The 27,699-nt window shown below is 43.2% G+C and overlaps 1 protein-coding gene across 1 annotated transcript in view; it reads left to right on the top strand.

Moving 5' to 3' along the window:
• STK3 (serine/threonine kinase 3) overlaps positions 1 to 27,699 on the top strand; it is a 450,433-nt gene that overhangs the window by 76,193 nt on the left and 346,541 nt on the right. Inside the window, exon 4 of the mRNA XM_082257854.1 lies at positions 8,492 to 8,606. Coding sequence (XP_082113980.1) covers positions 8,492 to 8,606 — 115 coding nt within the window. The remainder of the gene's footprint in view (positions 1 to 8,491; positions 8,607 to 27,699) is intronic.

Here is a 27,699-nt window from a genome sequence, read left to right as displayed (position 1 = left end):
TCTATCAGCGCCAGTGGTCCTAGAAATTCTAGGCTGGCCTCCTCAAGCCGGCCTGGCCGACTTGGACATGCTAGTCGCAGACGTTCCGTGGGAACTTCGTCTCAGGGAGTGTCTGTGGTCTCAAGGACCAATTTACCATCATGCTTTACAGTCGCTGGGTTTAATGGCCTGGCCATTGAGACCCAAGTACTGAAGGACAGAGGTTTGTCTACTTCAGTCATTCCTACCCTTATTAAAGCAAGGAAAGCGACTTCCAGCAAGGTCTATTATCACACATGGAAGACTTATATTGCGTGGTGCGAATCTCTAGGATTTCCTCCACGTACCTATTCGGTGACTCGAATATTGGCCTTTTTGCAACAAGGGGTTGAGCAGAAGCTAGCCTTGAGCACCATCAAGGGTCAAGTTTCAGCATTAGCAATCTTCTTTCAGAAACCTTTAGCTACCAAGTCCTTGGTGCGGAATTTCATCCAGGGGGTGCGGCACCTGGCTCCTCCAGTCCGCGCGCCCTTACCGCCCTGGGATCTTAATTTGGTTTTGTCGGTTCTACAGAAACCTCCCTTTGAAAACATCAGGGAGATTCCCTTGCTTACTTTATCCCAGAAGGTGGCCTTCTTGATGGCTATTACTTCTGCTCGCAGGGTGTCAGAACTGGCTGCATTATCATGCCAGTCCCCATACCTAGTGATTCATAGGGATAAGGTAGTACTTCATCCTAAGCCATCTTTTCTTCCTAAGGTGGTTTCAGATTTTCATCTGAATGAAGATATTGTACTACCTTCCTTGTGTCCTCAGCCCAAGCATCATCGGGAACATGCGTTGCATTCCTTAGATGTGGTTCGGGCAATCAGGGTATACCTGAAAGCTACGGAAACATTCCGTAAGACGGATTCACTTTTTGTGATCACGGATGGCCCCAGAAAGGGTTTGCCTGCATCTGCCGCGACCATTGCCAAATGGATTAGACAAACGGTGGTACAGGCTTATTCTATTAAGGGTCAGAGTCCTCCGTTCCCTGTTAGGGCGCACTCCACTCGAGCGCTCAGTACTTCCTGGGCCTTTCGCCATCAGGCGTCAGTGGTCCAGGTATGTAAGGCGGCCACCTGGTCGTCGGTACATACCTTTACAAAATTCTATAAAATTGATGTGACGGCATCGGCGGATGCCTCATTTGGCCGCAAGGTTTTGCAGGCCGCAATTTGAGGAGACCGGTGGTCTACCTCGAGGGTTTTTTTTTTTTTTTCTGTTTGAAAAAAAAAAAAAAAAAAAAAAATTTTCTCTTTTTTGTTGAGTCTCATCATTAAGGATGAGCATTGTAAACTTCTAGTTGGCACCGGTTGGGCCTTCTAGATTGGGATTTGATTTTCATTTTCCCACCCCTCATTTGTGATACTGCTCTGGGACGTCCCGAAGGTGGTGTATCACCGAGGACTACGTCTGTCAATGAGCGCTAGAGAAAAATGGATTTTTGTAAAATCTTACCGTAAAATCCTTTTCTCTTAGCTCATTGACAGACGTAGTCCCCGCCCCTCAGTTTTTGAGTTGGGTTGGGTTAAAATCTCTAAAGACTGCTTTTTCACATAACTGATTTGCTGAGGCAGAGAGAGAGAGGATATACCCTCTGGGACTGCCCCTAGGGTGTGGCCAGAGCTTTTTAATTTCCTGTCTAGTCCTGCTCCTGTGGAGGCAACATAACCCGAAGGTGGTGTATCACCGAGGACTACGTCTGTCAATGAGCTAAGAGAAAAGGATTTTACGGTAAGATTTTACAAAAATCCATTTTTTTTAAATACGGATCCTAAAGATCCACGTGAAAAAATGGTTTTACATACATTTATTTACAAAAATACAATTGATTATAACATTCATATACAGTGGGTACGGAAAGTATTCAGACCCCCTTAAATTTTTCACTCTTTGTTATATTGCAGCCATTTGCTAAAATCATTTAAGTTAATTCTTCTTCCTCATGAATGTACACATAGCACCCCATACTGACAGAAAAACACAGAATTGTTGACATTGTTGCAGATTTATTAAAAAAGAAAAACTGAAATATCACATGGTCCTAAGTATTCAGACCCTTTGCTCAGTATTTAGTAGAAGCCCCCTTTGATCTAATACAGCCAGGAGTCTTTTTGGGAAAGATGCAACAAGTCTTTCACACCTGGATTTGGGGATCCTCTGCCATTCCTCCTTGCAGATCCTCTCCAGTTCTGTCAGGTTGGATGGTAAACGTTGGTGGACAGCCATTTTTAGGTCTCTCCAGAGATGCTCAATTGGGTTTAAGTCAGGGCTCTGGCTGGGCCATTCAAGAACAGTCACGGAGTTGTTGTGAAGCCACTCCTTCGTTATTTTAGCTGTGTGCTTAGGGTCATTGTCTTGTTGGAAGGTAAACCTTCGGCCCAGTCTGAGGTCCAGAGCACTCTGGAGAAGGTTTTTGTCCAGGATATCCCTGTACTTGGCCGCATTCATCTTTCCCTCGATTGCAACCAGTTGTCCTGTCCCTGCAGCTGAAAAACACCCCCACAGCATAATGCTGCCACCACCATGCTTCACTGTTGGGACTGTATTGGACAGGTGATGAGCAGTGCCTGGTTTTCTCCACACATACCGCTTAGAATTAAGGCCAAAAAGTTCTATTTTGGTCTCATCAGACCAGAGAATCTTATTTCTCACCATCTTGGAGTCCTGCAGGTGTTTTTTTTAGCAAACTCCATGCGGGCTTTCATGTGTCTTACACTGAGGAGAGGCTTCCGTCGGGCCACTCTGCCATAAAGCCCCGACTGGTGGAGGGCTGCAGTGATGGTTGACTTTCTACAACTTTCTCCCATCTCCTGACTGCATCTCTGGAGCTCAGCCACAGTGATCTTTGGGTTCTTCTTTACCTCTCCCACGAAGGCTCTTCTCCCCCGATAGCTCAGTTTGGCCGGACGGCCAGCTCTAGGAAGGGTTCTGGTCGTCCCAAACGTCTTCCATTTGAGGATTATGGAGGCCACTGTGCTCTTAGGAACCTTAAGTGCAGCAGAAATCTTTTTGTAACCTTGGCCAGATCTGTGCCTTGCCACAATTCTGTCTCTGAGCTCTTCAGGCAGTTCCTTTGACCTCATGATTCTCATTTGCTCTGACATGCATTGTGATCTGGAAGGTCTTATATAGACAGGTGTGTGGCTTTCCTAATCAAGTCCAATCAGTATAATCAAACACAGCTGGACTCAAATGAAGGTGTAGAACCATCTCAAGGATGATCAGAAGAAATGGAAAGCACCTGAGTTAAATATAAGAGTGTCACAGCAAAGGGTCTGAATACTTAGGACCATGTGATATTTCAGTTTTTCTTTTTTAATAAATCTGCAACAATGTCAACAATTCTGTGTTTTTCTGTCAGTATGGGGAGCTATGTGTACATTCATGAGGAAGAAGAATGAACTTAAATGATTTTAGCAAATGGCTGCAATATAACAAAGAGTGAAAAATTTAAGGGGGTCTGAATACTTTCTGTACCCACTGTATATCCCAATAACACATCTAATAGTTTTTACCCCGGTGTCTGCAAGGTGTTCAAGAATGTGATATACGTTATGATAAAAAGTGAGTAGATCAGTGGAATATCAGTGTGTCATAGAGAGAACATACTCCCCAGGTGAAGCCTGCGAAGATTTGAGATTAATCCTAGTTGGATGTTCAAAATGGTTAAATTTACTTTTATTAAATATTGAATTCCAAAACCTCCCCTGAAAGCTCTGACCAATAATTAGCCACCATAACCACATGGGATAATTAAAATCCCAACGGTGGGATCCAATTAGATCCTAGTCAGCCTTTAGCTTCTTAAAGGTTTCTCCTTAATATAGTGGTAGCCTGTATAAAGAATATATACATGCCAACAAAAATGGACAACATCATTCCTCCTGAATACTATATATAACCCCCTTACCTCAATGGGAATAGCCCTCAATAATCAGAGGAAAAAATCAATCCACATGCCACAATCAGAGCAGAACCCAAATGTCTAACACTTCAGGATAATATAAATAATAAAGTCGCGCTAAAGGTTCAAAAAATTAAACAGATGAGTGTCCATATATATGTCCAAAATTATTAATAATAGAAGATGATGTGTAAAAACAATACATGATCAATCCAGACTCACAATGGTATTGTGCTTACCAGAAAAATGAATAAATCAAGCAAGGAATCCAAACAGAAGTCTTGACAGCTTGACTGAAGATGACACTAATTTGACTCCCAAAGGATATATTGTGTGATATCATGAAATAAAAAAGAACGCCATAGCGTAAAACCTCACAACACAATAAATTTAATATGTGAATAATGTGTTGCACTCACAAAAATAATAAATTCACCAGTGAAACACCACATGTGAACCAAACTCGTGCAAATAATCCTTAACGAATGAGAAGGTGTGCTCATCAAAAAAATATTGATAGGCAAACTGATATGTGAAATCCACCACCAATATTTGCGCTTCTTACCAGAACACAAAAATAGATGAACATAAATAAGCTGTTATAGGTGTGTATCAAGATGAATGGACCCCGATAGGTGAGAAGGCACATATAGGTACTCCTTACCAGAAGGTGATCAAGATAATCATAGATGCCACAAATGACAGACAAGTGTATTATCCACCACCGATCATAACGCCTCTTACCAGACTCCCAATAAACTGCACTTGTAAGGGTCCTGGTGTTGAGGAGGTATCTCTGACTCCACAAGTTTTGCTCAAGGAAACAAGCCCCAAATGGATATCGCCACCAAAAAATAAAGGGGAGCACCATAGTGTAAAATCCAAGAGACTATTTATTAAATATAACAAGGTATTCCACTCACATGCAGGACAAAAGAATATCGCATAAGTTTTAAGCCGCCGGCCAGACGGCTGCGCTCGTCCGCACTTCCTGGACGCTCAAGGGGATGACGTCAGCACGCCGTGACCTTACGCGTTTCGTCACAGATGACGTTCTCAAAGGTGGGGACGGCGTTCTGACGACATCTACTTATGGAACAACAAAACACAACATCTGGAATCAGCGATACCAAAGCAGCCATTTTACTTATGGGAATTGACCGGGACCAGTAAAGGCTGAGAGGTCACCAAAATACCGGAAGAGTTCTATCGGCCGTTTTAATATAGGCAAAACAGGAAAAACAAAGAGACGGATACTGAAGGGGAACATACAATGAAATTACGTCACCCCCAGTAAACCGACCCTCGGCAAGGTAATGACACCCAGATAGAGAATCTGAGTGGCTAATAATAATATTACCACCCCATATAATAAAAATATGCATTAAAAATATATTCAAAATAATTGATTATATACCATATTGATAAATAAAAAACATATAGCGCCATCTATTGATAAATGGCAAAACAGCAACATCCAGATTCTAGCAAACAACAATGGCCCTTTAAATAGATAAAGGACCACTAATTGATAAATAACTGTTACTAAATAGTTATAAAAAATATATATTTATGGCAGCAAGATATGTTGCCAAATTAAGATGACCCCATGTAATGAATCTTAATATGAATACAAAATTATAATAAAATGCCCAACTCTGGATGTAGACAATATGAGAATATCAATATCAGATCTAATAATAGATATTAAGAATGTATAAAAATTAAAAAAGAATATATATTACATGAATAAGCAATATATAAACAATTGTCATTACTACGTTAAATGAATTAAATTAAATATGTAAATTTGACAAAAAATGTCCCAGCATAATATCAAGCATTGTCAATAAAAGCATTTAACTCTACGTCAATGTTAAGGCCAAACGGCGTGTATGTCTTGGCGCAGTAAATCCATGACATCTCAAGTTTAGAAATACCCCTAATAAGGGGTTGTCCTCTCCAGTGTGACACAAATTTGTCTATGCCTAGAAATAAGGTGTTTCTAGGATCCTTATCATGAACTGAATCATAGTGTTTAGAAACCGAACGCTGCTACTTTATATATTTTTTCAATAAGCGCGGTTACTACATTTTCTTTACATTTAACTTCAGGATAAAACCCAAACTCTAGATAAATTGGATACCACAGCATATTGAAACAAAATTGAGATATGTTCCCACTTTCAGCCATATTATTACATCAAATACGTATATGGGGGGGAAATCTCCACTTGCAGTGAAAGAAAGGAGGGTTTAGCTAAATTACCTGTTCAGATCTCACATTCTGTTAATGCAGGCTTACACCAGGGCAAACGGCCAATGCTGACAGACCACCGCCCTGGGAGGATTTTATATGCTCCCTCCATCCTGGCAGAATCTGACGTCACTGCCGGGATGCGGACGCCCATTCCCCGCTGTCCAACATCAACAGTCATAGACTATAGCGCTATTGACCACCGTGCGTGTGACTCCATACATCATTGATGATGTCACACGCATGTGCGGAAACAGCCGCGACCATTTTGGAAGTTCCTATTCAGCACTGACTGCAGTGAAATGCAGTGCGTTTTCTTATCCCATAGATGATGGGATTATTTCATGTTCAATGTAGATTTTTGATGTATAAATACATTATTTGCAATCTCATTTGCTTATGTAGTTTTGAATGTAAAAGTCGTTTGATGATTTAGTGCAGCCATGAATGTCATGTTTTAGGTGATCCATATTTACTTTTGTGTTTTCTTCTAGACATGGGTGGGTTGATTCCTTGTGGGATTGGTGGTCATAAGGACTCTGGCCCAGAAATTTGGGCAATACATTTGTCGCTCATTTCAGGCCAGGGGGTGCCATTTTATTTATTTATTTATTTATATATATATATATATATATATATATATATATATATAAATAAAAATAATGTATGTGTGTGTATATGTCCACCTTTAATTGGTCTTTAGTGGTGTCAATATATTATTTGAGTCAGGAGTCATTAATAATAGATGCGGTTGCTATGGTCATGCCCTGTCAAATACAATGGTGTAGTATAGATCGGTATTATAGGGATAATATGCTTTCTCAAATGGCAGCTGTTTATTTGTTTTCAATTTGTTTTTTGTCATTCCTTGATATGCGGCCAATGGAGCTGCAAAATGGCTGCAGCTGTTTCCGCGCATGCGTGTGACGTTATCAATGACGTATGAAGTCTCATGTGCTCCAGCTAATTTATGATCTAGTCTATGGCCATTGATGTAGCACTGTGGGGAATGGGCGTCCGCATCCCGGCAGTGACGTCAAGACGCTGCCAGGATGGAGGGAGCATATAAAATCCTCCCAGGGCAGCGGTCTGTCAGCTATGGCCGTTTGCCCTGGTTTAAGCCTGCATTAACAGGATGTGAGATCTGAACTGTTAATTTGGCTAAACCCTACTTTCTTTCATTGCAAGTGGAGATTTACCCCCATATACTTATTTGATGTAATAATATTGCTGCAAGTGGGAACATATCTCGGTTATATGCTGTGGTATCCAATTTATCTAGAGTTTGGGTTTTATCCTGAAAGTTTTAGACATTTGGGACCTGCTCTGATTGTGACATGTGGATTGATTTTTTCCTCTGATTATTGAGGGCTATTCCCATTGAGGTAAGGGGGTAATATGTAGCATTCAAGAGGAATGATGTTGTCCATTTTTGTGGGGTAGGTCAAGGTTCGTATGGTGATTGTTGGCATGTATATATTCTTTATACAGGCTACCACTATTAAGGAGAAACGCTGCCCAAATCCTGAAGTATCAAGAAGCTAAAGGCTTGACTATAGGATCTAATTGGATCTCACCATTGGGATTGGAATTATCCCATGTGGTTCTGGTGGGTAACTATTGGTCATAGCTTTCAGGGGAGGTTTTTTAATTCAATATTTAATAAAAAGTAAATTTACCCATTTTGAACATCCAATTAGGATTAATCTCACATCTTTGCAGGCTTCATCTGGGGGGTATGTTCTCTCTGACACACTGATATTCCGTGGATCTACTCATTTATGATTTTATCATTCCATTCTTGAATACCTTGCAGACACCCGTGGTGAGAACTATTTGTTAGATGTCTTACTGAGATGTATATGAATGTTATAATCAATTGTATTTTTCTAAATACATTTTTGTAAAATGATTTTTTCATGTGGACCTGTATTTAATAAATTTTGATATTGTTTTTCCTTTTTTCCTTAGTGTTACCATCTGCAAGGCTCTGTAAGTGTCCTGAGGAAGCCACAGTTGCGGTGAAACATGTTTACCGGAAACATATGTACAAAGGCCATATAAATTTGTTATGGTTTTTTTTTTAAAAACTTTTGATATTTGAAATAAAAATTACTTTTACATACAATGTCCAATTTTTGTGGATGAGCACCTTAAACATCCCGTTATCCATTCTTCTACAAATATTGTTTGTAATAGCTGGGATATGGTACATATAAAACAAACCTCATATCTCTAGCAAAAAAACTATTTGATATGCATGTGAATTAACTTTTATTATTTTTTTTCCTTTCTATTTGCAGCCACTATGTAGTCAAGTACTATGGCAGCTATTTTAAAAATACAGACCTATGGATTGTTATGGAATATTGTGGAGCTGGCTCTGTCTCAGATATTATTCGATTGCGGAATAAAACAGTAAGTAAATGACTGGCTAGTTATTCCTCCTAATGGGATCATTTGAAGTATTCACTTTGCAAACCGTTTTATATAGGAAAGCTCTTTATCTTCTTAGGTGTCTCCTTACCTTTCAATGTTGTTTGAATGCATTGTTATACATTAAGTAACATTAAGAAAATATTTCCTGCATCGGTAGTTGCCCAGCATACAAGGAATAGTGTTCTTTGTTTAATGGAGCATTTGCGCTGAAAAATCTCTGGATCATTGTGCATTGGATCTTTTCTTTTGCAAAGAAACTTCTGCTAGGTGATCTAAAGCGGAGCTCCACCCAAAAGGGGAAGCTCCGCTTGTTCGCATCCCCCCTCCACTACCACATTTTTTGGGGGGAGTGGGGTGCAGGTAGCTGGTTTTGACAGGTATCCACTCCTACTTCTGGGTAAGATTGGCGATATACGACATTTCTGGCCCTTCCTTCTTCACCCCTGCTGCCTTCTGGGTCTCACACAGGTGATGTGATTCAGAATGCGCAGCACGACTCGCACTTGCACAGCAGAAAACCGGCTGCGAATCCCGAAGGCTTCACTGCCCGGTTTCCCTTAGGCCCCTTTCACACAGATGGACCGTTCAGATCCCCCTGTCAGTTTTTCAGGCGGATCTGAATGGATGCCCCATGCATCTCTATGGGGCATCGGATGTCAGTGGAGACATGTCTGCTGACATCCGATCCATCAAATCTGGACGGATGGAAACCCCATTTTCCTTCCATCCAGTGGATCAGATGGGATCGGATGAGAACGGACAGACGGTCCGTTCCCATCCGATTCCCCCATAGAGAACAGCGGGGACCTGACAGCTCTGTCTCTGCACACAGCGTGGAGACAGAGCAGCCATCCGCCTGCTCAGCGGGGGATTGGCGGATTGATCCCCCGCTGAGATAAACGGAATCTGCCGACGGACTCTACAGTGTGAAAGGGGCCTTACTTACAATGCCGAATCATCACGGAATGCCGACATTGAGGGATCCCTGAACAGGTAAGTAGTCTTATATTAAAAGTCAGCAGCTACAGTATTTGTAGCTTTGGATCGAGATCAGGCTCAGGTAAATATATGGGAAGGCAAGGGGGAGCTGCTCTTAAAAGGTTTTTTAACCTTAACCACTTCCATACAGAGCAGTTTGACACCCTTCCTGCCCAGACCAATTTTCAGCTTTCAGCACTCTCACACTTTGAATGACAATTGCTCAGTCATGCTGCACTGTAACCAAACAAATTTTTTATCATTTTTTTCACACAAATAGAGCTTTCTTTTGGTGGTATTTGATCACAACTGGGGTTTTTTTTTTTTCGTGATATATGCAAAAAAAGAGCAAAAATTTTGAAAAAAAAACACTTTTTTTTAGTTTCAATTATAAAATTTTGCAAAAAATTAATTTTTCTTCATACATTTGGGCCAAAATGTATACTGCTACATGTCTCTGGTAAAATTAACCCAAATTAGTGTATATTATTTAGTCTGTGTGAAAGTTATTGAGTCTAGAAGCTATGGTACCAATTACTGAAAATTGATCACACCAGAAGTACTGACTGCCTATCTCCTTTCTTGAGGCCCTGAAATGTCAGGACAGTACAAATACCGCCCAAATGACCCCTTTTTGTAAAGTAGACAGTCCAAGGTATTTAGTAAGAGGCATGGTGGGTTTTTTGAAGTTGTAATTTTTTCCCACAATTCTTGGGAAAATGAAGAAAAAAAATGTTTTTTCTTTTTTTTCCCACAAAGTTGTCAATTTATAAGCTATTTCTAACACATAGCATGTACACAGCAAAAATTACACCCAAAAATACATTCTGCTACTCCTTCCGAGTATGGCGATACCACATGTGTGAGACTTTTACACAGCCTGGCCACAAAAAGATACTCCACGTCCAAGAAGCACCTTCAGGCGTTCTAGGAGCATAAATACACATAAAACTTTCTTACTACCTATCACACTTTTCAAGGCCCTAGAGCACCAATACAATGGAAAAGTCCACAAAATGACCCCATTTTGGAAAGAAAACACTCCAACGTATATTCTATGAGGCATTATGGGTCCTTTGAACATGTCATTTTTTTCCACAGGTTTTTGGAAAATGTGGGAAAAAAAGGAAAACTTTTTTTTTTTACACAAAGTTGTCAATTTATAGGATATTCCTAACACATAGCATGTACACAGCAAAAATGACACCCCAAAATTCATTCTGCCACTCCTCCTGAGTATGGCAATACCACATGTGTGAGACTTTTTCACAGCCTAGCCATATAGAGGGGCCTAACATCCAAGGAGCATCATCATGCATCCTAGCCACTTGCCTAGGCCTATTTTTGACATTTGGTGTTTACAAGCTAAAATCAGTTGTTTTGCTAGAAAACTGCTTAGAACCCCCAAACATTATATATTTTTTTTTAGCAGTGACCCTAGAGATTAAAATGGAGATTATTGCAATATTTTTTATCACACCGTATTTGCGCAGCAGTCTTCCAAATGCAATTTTTTTGGAAAAAATTCACTTTTTTTAATTAAAAAATAAGAAACCAGTAAAGTTAGCCCAATTTTTTTCCATAATGTGAAAGATAATGTTACGCCGAGTAAATAGATACCCAACATGTCATGTTTCAAAATTGCGCACGCTCACGGAATGGCGACAAACTTTGGTACTTAAAAATCCCCATAGGCGACAATTTAAAAATTTCTACAGGTTGCCATCCTTGAGTTACAGAGGAGGTCTAGGGCTCAAATTATTCCCCTTGCTCTAACGATCGCGGCGATACCTCACATGTGTGGTTTGAACACCGTTTACATATGTGGGCGGGGTTTCCGTATGCGTCGCTTCTGCGCGCGAGCTAACGGGGACAGGGTGCTTTAATTTTTTTTTTTTTTTTTTACTATTTATTTTATTTATTATTTTTTATTTTTACACCGTTTAAAAAAAAAAAAAAAAAAAAAAGGATCATTTTTATTTCTATTACAAGAAATGTAAACATTACTTGTAATAGAAAAAGGCATGACAGGACCTCTTTTTTGTGAGATCTGGGGTCAAAAAGTCCTCAGATCTCACAAGTACACTAAAAGATAGAAAGAAAAAAAAAAAAAAAAAAATTATTATATAAAATGAAAAAAAAAAAAAAAGGACCTTTAAACCGGTTGCTAGGCAACAACATTTTCCGTAGCTCCGGTCCTCCAAGACCATAGAGTCAAGTGAGGGCAAGCTTGCCCTCACTCGACATCCTGTCTGTGAGGATCCGGGACCGGATCGTTTTCCCCGCTGCCGGCGGGTCCGGTAAGCGGGGAAAAGGACTGGACGCGGCGGGAGGGGGGGGGGCACCTCTTCCGCCATCCCAGAAGGGTGATCCCACGGCGAATCCGCCGCTGGGACCACCCTTATCGGAAAGCCAACCGTCCACCGTTTAAAAAAATACCAGGGTTATGGCAGCTATCTGCTGCCATAACACCGGTATTTAGGTTTAAACGGAGGACGTATATAAACCTTTTTGGACTTAGACATGGTGGCTGTATGAAGGGTGACAGGTACTCGGGTACTTTGTTGGGCAGGTGACAGGTACTCTGGTACTGATGAGCAGGTGGCAGGTACTCGGGTACTCCGATAGGCAGGTGACAGGTACTCGGGTACTCTGATGGGCAGGTGACAGGCAGGTGATAGGTACTGATGAGTAGTACTGATACTGATAGGTGATACTGATACGTGATAGGTACTGATGAGTACTGATGAGTAGTGATGGGTACTGATGAGCAGGCGGCAAGTACTCGGGTACTTCAGGCGTCAGGTACTCTGATGAGCAGGTGGAAGGTACTCGGGTACTCTGATGGGTAGGTGACAGGTACTCAGGTACTCTGATGACGGGTACTCCGTTGACAGGTACTCAAAGTACCCGAGTATCCGTCATCAGAGTACCCGAGTACCTGTCATCAGAGTACCCGAGTACCCGTCATCAGAGTACACGAGTACCCGTCATCAGAGTACACGAGTACCTGTCATCAGAGTACCCAAGTACCTGTCATCAGAGTACCCGTCATCAGAGTACCCGAGTACCTGTCATCAGAGTACCCGAGTACCTGTCATCAGAGTACCCGAGTACCTGTCATCAGAGTACCCGAGTACCCATCATCAGAGTACCCGAGTACCCGTCATCAGAGTACCCGAGTACCCGTCATCAGAGTACCCGAGTACCCATCATCAGAGTACCCGAGTACCTGTCATCAGAGTACCCGAGTACCTGTCATCAGAGTACCCGAGTACCTGTCATCAGAGTACCCGAGTACCTGTCATCAGAGTACCCGAGTACCTGTCATCAGAGTACCCGAGTACCCGTCATCAGAGTACACGAGTACCCGTCATCAGAGTACACGAGTACCTGTCATCAGAGTACCCAAGTACCTGTCATCAGAGTACCCGTCATCAGAGTACCCGAGTACCTGTCATCAGAGTACCCGAGTACCTGTCATCAGAGTACCCGAGTACCCATCATCAGAGTACCCGAGTACCCATCATCAGAGTACCCGAGTACCCATCATCAGAGTACCCGAGTACCTGTCATCAGAGTACCCGAGTACCTGTCATCAGAGTACCCGAGTACCTGTCATCAGAGTACCCGAGTACCTGTCATCAGAGTACCCGAGTACCTGTCATCAGAGTACCCGAGTACCCATCATCAGAGTACCCGAGTACCTGTCATCAGAGTACCCGAGTACCTGTCATCAGAGTACCCGAGTACCTGTCATCAGAGTACCCGAGTACCTGTCATCAGAGTACCCGAGTACCTGTCATCAGAGTACCCGAGTACCCGTCATCAGAGTACCCGAGTACCTGTCATCAGAGTACCCGAGTACCTGTCATCAGAGTACCCGAGTACCTGTCATCAGAGTACCCGAGTACCTGTCATCAGAGTACCTGTCATCAGAGTACCCGAGTACCTGTCATCAGAGTACCCGAGTACCCGTCATCAGAGTACCCGAGTACCCATCATCAGAGTACCCGAGTACCCATCATCAGAGTACCCGAGTACCCATCATCAGAGTACCCGAGTACCCGTCATCAGAGTACCCGAGTACCTGTCATCAGAGTACCCGAGTACCCATCATCAGAGTACCCGAGTACCCATCATCAGAGTACCCGAGTACCCATCATCAGAGTACCCGAGTACCTGTCATCAGAGTACCCGAGTACCTGTCATCAGAGTACCCGAGTACCTGTCATCAGAGTACCCGAGTACCTGTCATCAGAGTACCCGAGTACCTGTCATCAGAGTACCCGAGTACCTGTCATCAGAGTACCCGAGTACCTGTCATCAGAGTACCCGAGTACCTGTCATCAGAGTACCCGAGTACCCGTCATCAGAGTACCCGAGTACCCGTCATCAGAGTACCCGAGTACCTGTCATCAGAGTACCTGATGGGCTGGTGACAGGTACTCGGGTACTTTGATGGGCTAGTGACAGGTGCTCTTTATTGGGGGGGGGCAATCAGTGTGTTTGGGGTGCACTGTAATTGGTAACTAGCTGTTACCACACTCTCTTCCTCACACAGGATCAGTGTGTGAGGAGGAGAACACGGTGACAGCTAGTTACCGTGTTCTCAGTTGACATTTGTGACCGGCTGTGATTGGACACAGTCGGTCACGTGGTAAAGAGCCAATTTCATTGGCTCTTTACCTAGATCGGGGATCGACTCTGTCCGAGGGACGAGCCTCGTCCCCGATCGCTGCTCTGCGCGCCCCCGGGGGCGCGCATTGCAGAGAGAACGAGCGGCTCGTGCTGGAGCCGCTCATGTGATCGGCTGTGATTGACACAGCCGATCACGTGGTAAACAGCCAATTTCTATTGGCTGTTTACCTTGATCAGGGATGGGCTATGTCCGAGGGACGAGCCTCACCCCCGATCGCCGCGCTGCGCGCCCCCGGGGGCGCGCAGTAGCAGCTAGAGCGGGCGGACGTCATATGACGCCCGCCCGGATCCGTACAACCACCATGCCGACGTCATATTACTATGACTCGGTATGGAAGTGGTTAAATCAGGGGGTACATTAGGGTACTTTGGCTCCCTAAAACCACTTAAAATCAGGAAAGGTGAATAGACTTTCTGTTTTAAGGCTGAAGTTTACCTGATTTTTTTTTTTTTCTGTACAGCTTTAGTCATGTTACTTAGAAACAGAGATGTGCCAAAATTTTGGCGGCCAAAAGATAGCCGAAAATTGTGTTTTTGGCATTTCGCCGATAATGGCACCAAAAAACGCATGCGATTTTGCTGTGCTTTTCATAGGTCATGCAACTCAAAAACTGCATCAAAAATGTAACACGGGTGCGTTTATTGTTGTATTCTTGCTGTGTTTTCATTGCATTTCAACCTGGAGGTGTGGTTTTTTAACTGACCAAAAATGCAGTATTTTTGATTTTTAACACCATAACGGAAGCGCAACAGACCTGTGTGAAGACATAAATAGAAATTTAAAAGGATGCATTTTTCTTGAGCTTTTCTTGCGCTAAAGATGCTAATAATGGCCGACAATACATTCATACAAATTTTAATTCATGATATAAATTAAAAAGCCGAATGTAACACAATTATATGAAAATGTACATTGTGTGTGTGTATATAATATATATACACTAGGGATGCACCGAAATGAAAATTTTGGACCGAAACCGAAAATGCAGGGTGCCCTTGGCCGAAAACCGAAACCGAAAATGACTTTTTCCCCCAAAAAAATGTAAAATGGATAGAACAGGGGCATACACCAAAAACAGGCAGCGACGTACACCTGTCGCTGCCACCCTGTCACAGTATATGTACTGTGATGGGTTGGCAAGAGGTTAATTTTAATTACCAATGGTATTTGTATTATGCAGCATGAGGGGGTTAATGTATTGTCACTGCTGGTCACTCATCTATTAGTGACCGACCAGTGGCAGTTAATTAACACCTTTGTGCTGCATTAGTGCAACCAGTGTCAGTGCAACCAGTGTTAATTAACACTGGTACTGGTTGCACTAATGCAGCACAAAGGGGTTAATTACCTGCCACTGGTCGGTCACTAATAGATGAGTGACCAGCAGTGACAATACATTAACCCCCTCATGCTGCATAATACAAAAACCATTGGTAAGCTGCCTCAGCTCCCCCCCCCCCACTGCCTCAGCATCCCCCTCGCAGTACACCCTCCCCCCCCCCCCCCTCTGGCTCAGCGTCCCTCCTCAGGTGTCCTTCATTCAAAAGTCCCGCCTCTGGCTGGCAGCCCGCCTCCCGGTGATGTCACTACTAGGATCCGTGTATGAATGAAGTGACATACCGGGCGGGAGGGCGGGGCGAGCGGCCGCTATAGATAGAACTATGTGATCCTTCCCTGTCAGCTCAGCGAGACTGTGTGTGAATGAGAAGTGACCGGACACCGGGGGGGGGGGGGGCGGGGGGAGCGGCCACTAATAGCTAGAACTATGCGAGAGCTTCACTGTCAGCGGAGATACATGCCTGACAGTGAAGGGAAGCTCACATAGTTATAGTTATTAGCGGCCGCTCCCCCCGCCCGGTGTCAGGTCACTTCTCATTCACACATAGTCGCGCTGAGCTGACAGGGATGGATCACATAGTTCTATCTATAGCGGCCGCTCGCCCCGCCCTCCCGCCCGGTATGTCCATTCATGCAAACATCTAGTAGTAGGGACGTCATTGAGAGGCGGGCGGCCGGCCGGCCAGAGGCGGGACTTTTAAAACCTGCCCTGCGCTGCGCCCTCCTCCTTCCTCACAGCGGCCATTATTTTCGGCAATGTTAACCCATTATTGGCCGAAATGGGATAGGCTCATTTTCGGCCGATAATTTCGGTGGCCGAAATTTCGGTGCATCCCTAATATACACAGTAGAGTGTGAGGGGCTTGCGCTTAGGAAACCTCGGTTCGGTGAATATAAATAAAACCAATAACTCAGTAATAAATCAATAAATTAAATATATAAGCTGCTGCTGGTAGAAAAGGTGATACCTTTCAAACAATACTGAAAAACTAAGTACCTGCGCTGCTTAAACCGAAACCATAAACATCAGTTGTGTTAATAAATAAATATCATCATAAAGTGCTCGTGCAAATAACTGTGCATATAAATATAGTGTTACACTAAATATATAAATATTATAAATAAACTCATATGTGTGACATCATATATCAAAAATAATTATAAATATAAAGTTCATAACAATAAATATCTTCCAAACTGAATAAAGTGCAAGTCTCTTGTGCTTCTATAAGTGCTCCGTGCTAAAATATATGAATAAAGTGCCGGTGCTCAGTCCTTGTGAGTTGGTGCTCCCCTCTCGGTCCCACACTCACCAGAAACTGAGAGAAATATCGCCTTAAAACTGGTTGTATAAGGTAACCGCCTCTTATGGATCGCCAACAGATATAAGCTGTAGATCTCCTGTGCCTCTATATCCAGGTAAATATCCAGGTAATGCTCCCCAGTATCATAAAAAGAAAAGGGCCATCATCGTGCAGTATGTTCTAAAAGTTTATTATCCACGCAATAAAAAGATACACTTACAATACATGAAGAATCAATCCGCCTTTAGCAAACCCACGGGACGCCAAACGAATGGCCGTGCGTTCCACCCGTGTAACCGGAAGCCGGAAGCAGTTGCAGTCGGAAATGACGTACTACGTGTTCGGACGGCTTGACGCGTTTCGCTCCGCCAATCAGAGCGTTCTCTAATATACACAGTGCCTTGCAAAATATTCACCCCCCTTGACTTTTTACCTATTTTGTTACATTACAGCCTTAAATTCAATCTTTTGTTAATCTGAATTTTTCAATTCAGGGGCAACAGGTGGACATTCCTGCAGTCAGCATGCCAATTGCACGCTCCCTCAAAACTCAAATCGTCTGTGGCATTGTGTTTTGTGATAAAACTGTGTGTTTTAGAGTGTCGCTTTATTGTGGCCAGCCTAAGGCAATAATCATGCTGTCTAATCAGCATCTTGATATGCCACACCTGTGAGGTGAATGAATTATCTCAGCAAAGGGGAAATGCTCACTAACACAGATTTAGACAGATTTGTGAACAAGATTTGAGAGAAATTGGCCTTTTGTGTACATGTTACATTTCTTTTAAAACCTGTAGTACTTGGTGCTTCAAGTGTTTTATAAGCATTTGAAACTCTGTCCATTGTTCTTAATGTGCCCTGTTTACACCACAACACTGGAATTGCGTTCAGATTTTTTTCTGCGCTGGAGTCTGCAATGTGTATGTAGCTTTCCTTGCAGAAAAAAAACTTACACACAGAACTCAGGAATATTCGTTCACGCTATACATGCATGAAAATTGAAGCGAAAACCACGCAGATTTCTCTTGCAGGGGCATTCATTTACAACAGCTTCCACCAGTGTGTAGGGTGAGTTGACATTAGTTTTCATGCGTGTCAGTTATGTGCCTTGTTCACTGCAATGTTGATGTCATGTCAGGCATCTCAGTTTTTTTCCGTGCAGAAAACTGCATGCATGTTGCAGATTCCTGGGCAGAGAAAACCACCTGCATGTGATCCCAGTGTTGTGGTGTGAACAGGACACCTTTGAGCTCTTGCAGAATGCGTGCAGAAAAGCTGACCTCTCTGCACATGGTGTCAACAAGGTATTTCTTTCTGTGAAAAAAGCAGTGGTCCCTCTGCAGAGATCCAATCCTTCTGGTTAGGATGGGGGCATAAAAACAATGGTTGAGCATTTAATGCTTTGCTTCTCAGCCACAGCAGGAATTAAACTCCTTTCACATTTGGCAGGTGCTATACCTGCTGAATGCGACCCATTCAAGTTAATAGGGCTGTGTTGCAGTGGACTTGCAATGGTGTGCAATGCACCTGGAATGTACAAAATTGATGTAAGCTAATACGTTCAATTGGGCTGTTTATAGTACATTGTCTATACTTATATTTATAGCATTTTCCTGCTTTTCCTTGCTTCATAGCCTAGAACTAAAGTTTTCAACATGGTTCTTTAATGATGTATCAGAGTTATGAAGATCTGTGTTTGTTTTTCAATGTGGGCTTAATGCTCTTCTGATCAGATTTTCATCATCGCGCATAGAGTTTGTGCTATAAAAGAAAATTGTACCAAAATAATACTGTAGACTTTTATTCTTGAACTCTTGCATGTTGCCTGATTGTCGCTGGCTCTCTGGTCGCTGGCTCTCTGGTCGCTGGCTCTCTGGTCGCTGGCTCTCTGTTGTCACCGGCTCTCTGGTCACCAGCTCTCTGTTGTCAATGGCCCTCTTGTCACTCGCCCTCATCACTGGCCCGTCTGTCAATGCTTTCTGAATGCATGACCTAAACAAGCATGCAGCAAGCTGGGTCAGAAAAGTGAAGTCAGAAATGCTGACTTGTTTGTCAGTTGCTTAATACTTATCAGTACCATGGACAGTGGCAGGACCTTCTCTTTGTATATAGCAGGCATCTATGAAACTCAAGACTTAAGGGGAAGATTTACTAAAACTGGTGCACACAGAATCTGGTGCGGCTGTGCATAGTAACCACTCTGTTTTTAACTTCAGTTTAACTTTAGCTTGTTTAGTTAAGCTCTTACAATAAAACCTGGAAGCTGATTGGTTGGTATGCACAACTGCACCAAATTTTGTGTGCTCCTGTGTTAGTAAATCTCCTCCTGAATAACATATAATTGATGATGTACTCACCCAGTTAGAAAGTACTTTCCTGAGTTATAATACCAGTTTTATACATTTTTATAAATGATTTTACTACATTTTTGCATGGCCGTCGTTGCAACTTGCAAACATGTTCTAAGTTATCCTAATATGCATAGTGAAACATTCATGAACTACTTGCAATGAATGGGTTATACAACCCTACACCCATACAAATGGAAGAATTTTGTTACAAGTGGTCAAATTTTATACAAAAAAATATTGCTCAACAATATGGTATTGTGTTGAAAGTGATCAAATTATATGCAAAAATAATATAGGATGGAGAACTGCCCGTTTTTAGGCTATACGTAGCCTAAAAATGATTTAGCATGAATGAATTAACCGCACTCCTAATAAAATAAATAAAAAAAGTTATTAATATATCTTAATCCCAAAACAGCTAATTTAGATGACAAACAAAAATAGCAATATATGTGCAGTGTCCTCAAATAATCGCCAGGTGAATTCAGCAACACTGCAGAAATTCCCACACCAACAGTGGTTATTTAGTGTCTCCTCTTCACCAACATTTAGACACACAGCCCTCTCACCGGAACTTTTTGACCCCATTACAGGTAGTCAAAAACAGCATTATGTATAATGATTCCACTTTCCTTGAGCCTCTGTTCCAATCATAGAAGGGGTCTCTCTGGGTACCACATCAGCTGCAGTGCTCCAGCGCCCCTAAATTCTCATAACAGATCTCACACAGAAAGGGGAGGCAAAAGAGAGAGGCCTCTCGTAGTGCAGTACATAAAGTTTATTTAAAATCAAGAGTTAAACAATTTAGTCATATCTCGGGTCTCTCTGTGAATCATAAGAAATCAGAGGCGCTCAACTTGAATTTGGATGAGCCCACTTTAACTCCATTGCGGTGCAACTTCCCCTTCAAATGGCAAGATAAGGCCCTCCCTTATTTGGGAATTAATTTGGCACCCACAGTAGATACCCTATATCAGGCTAACTACCCCCCCATGTTCCACATACTGACCCAAGATCTTAAATGTTGGGGAAAAAAGCCCCCCTTCATGTTTTGGCAGGCTTTACACGCTAAAAATGAATCTGTTACAGAGATTGCTTTATTTGTTCCGGACTCTTCCGATAACGGTCCGGATACCTGACTGACTTACAGGCGTTTCAAGCCTTAATGTTACGATTTGTGTGGGGCTGCAGGAGACCACGGGTGAATAGGGGAACGTTGTTCATGCCTAGATACTGGGGTGGACTGGGAGCGCCTGACCTGGTTAAGTATTTTTATGCAGCACAATTATCCCAACTGATCCGCTTTCATTCTTCCCAATGGTCTAGCTGGATGCACCTGGAATCCGCTCATCACCCGTCGAAGCTTATCAGTCAACTCATGTGGCTGAAACCCGAGGACAGGCCTCCTATGTTATGTCCGACAATATCTTACTCCCTGCACCTCTGGCACAGACTATCTAAAACATACGGATTTCGATCTCCCCAATCCCCCCTGGCTCCGATAGCGTGCAACCCAGATTTCACCCCTGGTCTCCAGCCTCAGGCCTTTGCCTGGTGGACTGACAAGGGTTTGATTCGTATTGCTGACTGTTGTAATCATAGAGGCATTCTATCACGGGTCTACTTACAGGAGAAATTTCAGCTTCCTAATTCAGAATTCTACCGTTATGTGCAACTTACCCACTATCTTCGTTTGCTACACTCCGTTTTTGACCTTACTACCTCCACCCCGATGGAATATTTGTGTAGATCCTATGATAAACATACAGGTCACATCTCAAAAATATATAATATACTTACTTCATCTACTACCAAATTGTCTTATATGCAAAAATGGGAACAAGATCTTGGTTCCCCATATGAGCTGGAGGACTGGTTTCGCATGGCCCAGGGCGCCTCCAGGTCATATGTCAACACCTCCCTCATTGAGGCTAATTTCAAGGTTTTAATGCGCTGGTATATGGTACCGACGCGTATAGCTGCATTTGCTCAGGGGGCTCCGACGACTTGCTTTCGTGGCTGTGGCCAGAGGGGCACGGTCCTGCATACCTGGTGGACTTGCCCCAAGGAAAACATTTTTGGATCAGGGTGTATAATTTGATATATTCTTTACCTCAGGTAAACCTTACTAAGTCCCTCGCACAAGCCCTGCTGGGCCATTCTTTGGGACCGGTGCCTGGTAGAGCCAGGAAATTGGTAGCGTTTATTTTTACAGCAGCCAGACTGGCAATTGCCAGATCACGGAGGTCTCGCACGGTCCCGTTTTGATCTAGTAAAACACAAACTGACCTGGATAATTCTCAATGAGCGCCTCTCGGCCACCCTTCTAGATAAGCTCCCTCAGTTTGATAGAGTTTGGGAACCCTGGATACAATACCTGTTGGCTTCTCTGTAGGCTTGGCCTAAGGAGCCCTCTCGGCATTGACAGCACAGCCAACTGGAGATGTGTTTGCTCACCCTCGGGTTAATCCCCCCCCCCTCCCTCTCTCTACCTACTTCTCTCCTTTTGTTCCTTTCTTTCTTTGTCTCTTGTGTGCGTGTCTAGTTAGGTTATCCTGCTCTCAGGAAGATGGAACGGTGCACTACTTCAACTTCTATGATATGATGTGTTCCCTGTGCATTTACTGTTCCAACGCTGTCTTTCAGTTTATGTTGCACTTTGTCAGTTGTTTCTTTTATTCAGAACTGCACTTGCTTGATTATGCCGTTTGTTGTTCTCATTGTCTTGAAAGCTTAATAAAAATTATTGAAACGAAAATCAAGAGTTAAAAATCACACAGTGTTGTAGATAAATCACAACCTTCAAAATTAAATGGAAATGCTGGTTTGCGCTCCACCTGCGTGTTTCGTCAGTTGCGTCTGATGTCATCAGGGGGTCACATGTCTGGACACGGCGCTTCACATACATACACTACCGCCATTTACAGCTGTCCAAACCAAATCAATCTGCTTACATCCTCATTGTAAATTTACATAATAATGCTCTTTAAGACTCATTTTGGTACCTTAAAACCTTATATTTACAAATTTAATAAACATCTTCGTTATTAAAATGAATAGTCAAATGGTTGTATGGCATCTAATAGAAAATAGAAAAAAAATAACGGAACTACAAGTTGATAAACATTATCCCAAGCCCTCTAATGGTGGTGTGTATGTATTGCACCTAGTTAAGTTCAACATTGTGCTCCATCTAATGGCAGGAATTATGAACTTCCCTATAAATCCAAGAAATTTTGTCTATTCAAATCCCAATTTCCGGTAAATCTAAATCCATGCTTAATTATGTTTATACTCTCCATAAAGGCTTTTTAATTGTACTCAGATCCATTCCACAAGATCACTATATCATCTATCTATTAAATGTGACTGTATAAGACAGTATAGCTGGGCCTTGTAGAGGTATCCTAATTAAACTCAATCCTAAAATGACCTTTTCATTTTTTTCACGCGAAACAGCCGTAGAGCAGTATTACATGCCAGAGGTCCTAGCCACCAGTGTAAAAAAAAAAAAATATATACATACATACATACATACATACATACACCTTCCTATCTATTTACTAATTAAATTAGAATTAAAAATGTTTAATGCTGTTTGAGAGAGTTTAGTTCCACTTTGAGAGAGTCCCTCTCTGTCTCTCTGGCCTAGTGACCTGTCATAGGGACTGGTGAGTAAGTGAAAATCCAAAATTTTGAGTTGTTGCCAGAAAAGGAATAGACATCTTTTATTGGGAACGTTTGTTCCAGTCCCTACAACTGAGGTCACAAGGCCAGAGAGACAGAGAGTGATTCTCTCAAAGCGGAACCAAACTCTCTCAATCAGCATTAACTATTTTTAATCCCTATGCTGCTAGCATTAGTGAATGGATAGGGAAGGTGTATTATATTTGCTTGTTTTAATTTTTTTATTATGAGGTTTTCTCATAGGTGTTTTGGATACCATCTTTCCAAGACCTACTCTGGGGAATTCATAAAGGGTGTTGCAGACACCTTTTTATAATGCAGTTGGGCATTCTGTGGAATGCTGCAGAGTGAATGGGTGCTGTGATGTACTTGAGTAGGGTGAGTACTACAGTAGGGCAAGTACCTGAGTAGAGTGACTGTGTAGTGTTGTATACTACTGAGTGTGACTGAGGAGTAACTGTGCTGAGAAATTAGAGTCAGGAAGCAGTAAAGAGCTAATTGGACAGAGTTAAATTCCCAATCCCCATTAGATTAGTCTGTGCGGTTCCCGGCCGATGTGGAGATGCGATTCGGTGTACATCTTTTGGCATGTATGCGTTCCTCGATCATCCGATCTAGGGCGACTACAGCTGCGCAAAATTTAAGCACGTTGCTTCCCTTAAAGCTCAGGTCCTGAATCTAGGGAAGCAACGGGCAACACTGAGAAGAATTTCCATACTTAAGGAGAGCTGGGAATGTACCAGGCAGGTACCGGCAGGGGCCAGCACAGAGGCAGGTGGAGATACAAGGGTGCAGACACCAGAGCAGAGTAGTTGGGTGACAGGAAGGGTAGAGGGGAAAGAGTCAAGGATGCCCATCCTTGGCTGAAACATCCCAATAAATACACCCTGTTGCGTGATGTCTGGGAAACCAGTCGGGAACCAGCATTGCTGGAGCAGAGCGACGCCTCTAGTTGCCAGGGGAAGAACTCCTCCATTGAGGGCGGGAGTGAGGCTAAGGGTAAGGAAAGACAGGTTCTGGTGGTAGGGAACTTAATTATTAGAAGGACAGAAAGAGCAGTCTGTCATAAAATCTGTAAGCACCAAACTGTTTGTTGTTTACCGGGCGTTCAGGTTGGGCACATCACAGATCTGGTAGATCAATTATTGGCTGGCGTTGGGGAGGACCCAGCTGTCATTGTACATGTGGGTACCAATGACAAAGTTAAAGGGAGATGGAGAGTCCTAAAAAACGATTTCAGGGACTTAGAAGCTAAATTGAGGAGTAGAACCTCCAAGGCAGTATTGAGGAGTAGGACCTCCAAGGCAGTATTCTCAGAAATGCTACCTGTACCTCGAGCCAGGGGAGATTAGGGAAGTTAACAAGTGGTTGAGGCGCTGGTGTAGTAAGGAGGGGTTCGGTTTCCTGGAGAACTGGGCTGACTTTGCAGTCGGCTACCGGCTCTTTGGTAGGGATGGACTGCACCTAAAAGGGGCAGTGTGCAGCCGTACTGGGAGAGAAGATGGCCAAAAAGTTAGAGGGTCTTTTAAACTAGGTGATGGGGGTGGAGGGTCCAGATTTAGAATTAGCCAGTGGGGAGCAAGGTTCAGCGGGCATTATTGGGAGCATTAGCGGTAGGGTGACCAGAGATACCAGAGGTATGTAGGCTGACAAATCAAAAGTGCAGCCTCATAACATCTAACAAGGATATAGTATGCAACCGGACAAAATGAAGAGGTTTGTATACCAATGCTAGAAGTCTGGCCAACAAGATGGGAGAACTGGAGCTGCTAATGTATGAGGAGGATTTCCATTTTGTGGGAATTTCCGAAACGTGGTTTGACAGCTCTCATGATTGGCTGGCAACCATTCAGGGGTATTCCCTTTATCACAGAGATAGAGAGGGTAAAAAAGGAGGAGGGGTATGCCTGTATATCAAGAACAATGTGCATGTGAATATGAGAGACGATATGGAGCTAGGGAGGAGGTAGAATCCCTATGGGTAGAGCTTCAACGGGGAATACGTTTTAAAAGAGCTAAAATAAACCCTGGGTGGCTAAACTCCCATGTAAAAATGCATATAACAACTAAAGAAAAGGCCTTCAAAAAATACATGGCTGAGGGGTCATTGGCAGCATTCCAGCATTACAAAAAATGCAATAAGAAATGTAAGAGCGCAATCAAGGCGGCTAAAATGGAACACAAAAGGCACATAGCGGAAGAATGTAAAACAAAACCCCAAGAAATTCTTTAAGTATATAAATAGTAAGAAAGTGAGGCCAAAACACATTGGCCCCATAAAGGACGATGAAGAGAATCTGGCTGTAAAGGACAGAGAGAAAGCAAAGGTGCTAAATACATTTTTCTCCTCAGTCTTCACAAGAGAATTGGGTGCTACAGTAATCCAGCTTGTGATGTTAAAGTTAATAACACGTCACTGGAAGCACCCTTATGGTTAACAGAAGACAGATTTAGAACTAGACTTGAAGAACTTAACATAAATAAGTCACCAGGATCAGATGACGAGGGTTCTTAAAGAACTCAGCCAGGTAAAAGCCAGACCATTGTTCCTAATTTTTATGGATAGTCTACTGAGGAAAATGGTATCAACTGATTGGAAAAAAGCCAACGTGGTACCAATATTTACAAAAGGGTGATCTATCCCTGGGAATTACAGGCCGGTTAGCCTAACATCAGTGTCTGTAAGATATTGGAGGGGATGATAAGGGATTATATACAAGACTTTAGTAATGAAAACGGTATCATTAGTAAAAATCAGCATGGATTCATGAAAAATTGCTCTTGCCAGACCATTTTATTAACCTTCTATAAAGAAGTGAGCTGCTATTTAGATAAAGGAAGGCCTGTGGATGTGGTGTATATGGATTTTGCAAAGGCATTTGATTAAGTTCCCCACAAACGCTTACTGTACAAACTATAAGGTATGTAGGTATGGGCCATAGAGTGAGTACCTGGATTAAAAGCTTGCTTCAGAGTCCAAAGGGTGGTGATAAATGGGGATTACTCGGAATTGTCTGATGTGGAAAGTTGGGTCCCCAAAGGATCTGTCTTGGGACCAATACTATTTAATTTATTCATGACCTAGAGGATGGGATAAACAGCTCAATCTCTGTATTTATGATACTAAAATAATCAGGGCAATAATTTTCTACACAGGATGTGCAAACCTTGCAAGAAGACGTGAGCAAAATAATGTGATGGGCATCTGCATGACAAATGAGGTTGAATGTTGAAAAATGGTAATTAATTTGGGTGCCAGAAATACGAATGCAAGTTACTCACTAGCGGGAGAGCCTTTGGGGGAATCTAAGATGGAAAAGTACCTGGGGGTCCTAGTAGACGGCAAGCTCAGCAATGGCATGCAATGTCAAGCTGCTGCAAGCAAATATAACAGAACAGAATATTGGCATGTATTAAAAAAGGGGATTCACTCAAGAACAAAAACGATATTTCTCTTACGTCCTCCGACAGTCGCCGCCGCCTCGAAATCATCACTGTTGGGTATTGACTTCCGCTCCGCAGGAGTAGCTAGGCATAAAGACTTAGTCAAAAGAACAAAGGCATTTGCATATACTGTGGGGGCTGTCCCATCTGGTCAATACCCCCCTGCAGTGACCACTCCCAACTCAGTTTCATTCTGCCTAGCGTCAGGAGTAGTTAGGATTCCCTGTGCTGGGGCTACAGTCTCAGCCTAACTAATCTTTTATTTGATTTTCTTTGAAAATGTCAGTTTTCTCTTACTTTACTAGCTGTTTCTTTTGTCAGCTTTAGTTGTTAGTCATTTCTTTCGGAAGAAGATGGATTCAAGCGGTGCTGGGATTCGGACTGACCGCCCTGGTTCTAAAGGGCAAAGGGTCAGATGGACCCCCAGCCCGCCATTGAGCGTTCAGCCATGGTTCGCCCTGGTATTATGAACGACCCATCCCTGCTCGCAGCAGGGATGCAGCCGTGAGGTGGCTGCCTCACTGGACACATCTGCGATACTGCAGTGTCATGTCCCTGGCTAACGGCACTCCCTGTTAGATGAGGAAAGCGGCTTTCCGTTCTGAGAGGCTCCCCACGCCATCTGGTACAGGTAAGTACTTCTGTGTGGGGCCTCTGTCTTTCTGTCTGGGGTGGCAGTCCTGTGTTGCTGTGTGTCCCCCATGACTGTGCCTGTGTGACTCCCTGATGCGGTCCCTGCGGGGATCGCTTGTGCATGCGGTGCTGTCTGTTTTTGGGGGTCCCCTTTCCTGTGTCACTTCGGTGCTTGTTGGGGGTGCAGACTGTGTGTGTGGCGGCCGCGGCGGGGTAAAACCGCGCGGTCCGCCATTTTAGGTATGGGCAGGCATGTTTGGCTTCTCTATGGGCAATACTACATGCTGTTTTGGCGCCATCCGCCGCCATTTTGCGATAGCAGAACGATCGTTCCGACCGCATGTCCGGCGGCCATTTTGGCGGAGCCTTCCATGCAATCATATGGGGCAGCCATTTTCCCTGAGTCATGCAGCCTATAAGTTCAGCCTACTCTAGCAGCACTTCCTTTTCCTCTGAAGCAGGACATCGGTGGCAACACTCTGCGGGGCTCTGCAGGTTATCGCTCTCAATATCTTTCTGTATTGTCGCTTCTGGCTCAGTTTTTTCTTCTCCTGTTTGGGGGTCTTTGTCACTGTAGCTGTAGCGGTGGGCTGCACACTCCGCAGCGGTCTTAAAGGGGCAGTACAAACTTTATT

This window comes from Pelophylax lessonae (genome assembly GCF_965119305.1).
Source record: "Pelophylax lessonae genome assembly, chromosome: 5".
NCBI classification, from domain to species: domain Eukaryota; kingdom Metazoa; phylum Chordata; class Amphibia; order Anura; family Ranidae; genus Pelophylax; species Pelophylax lessonae.
The sequence above is the reverse complement of the archived record's forward strand: the minus strand, read 5'-3'. Positions and strand labels throughout refer to the sequence as shown.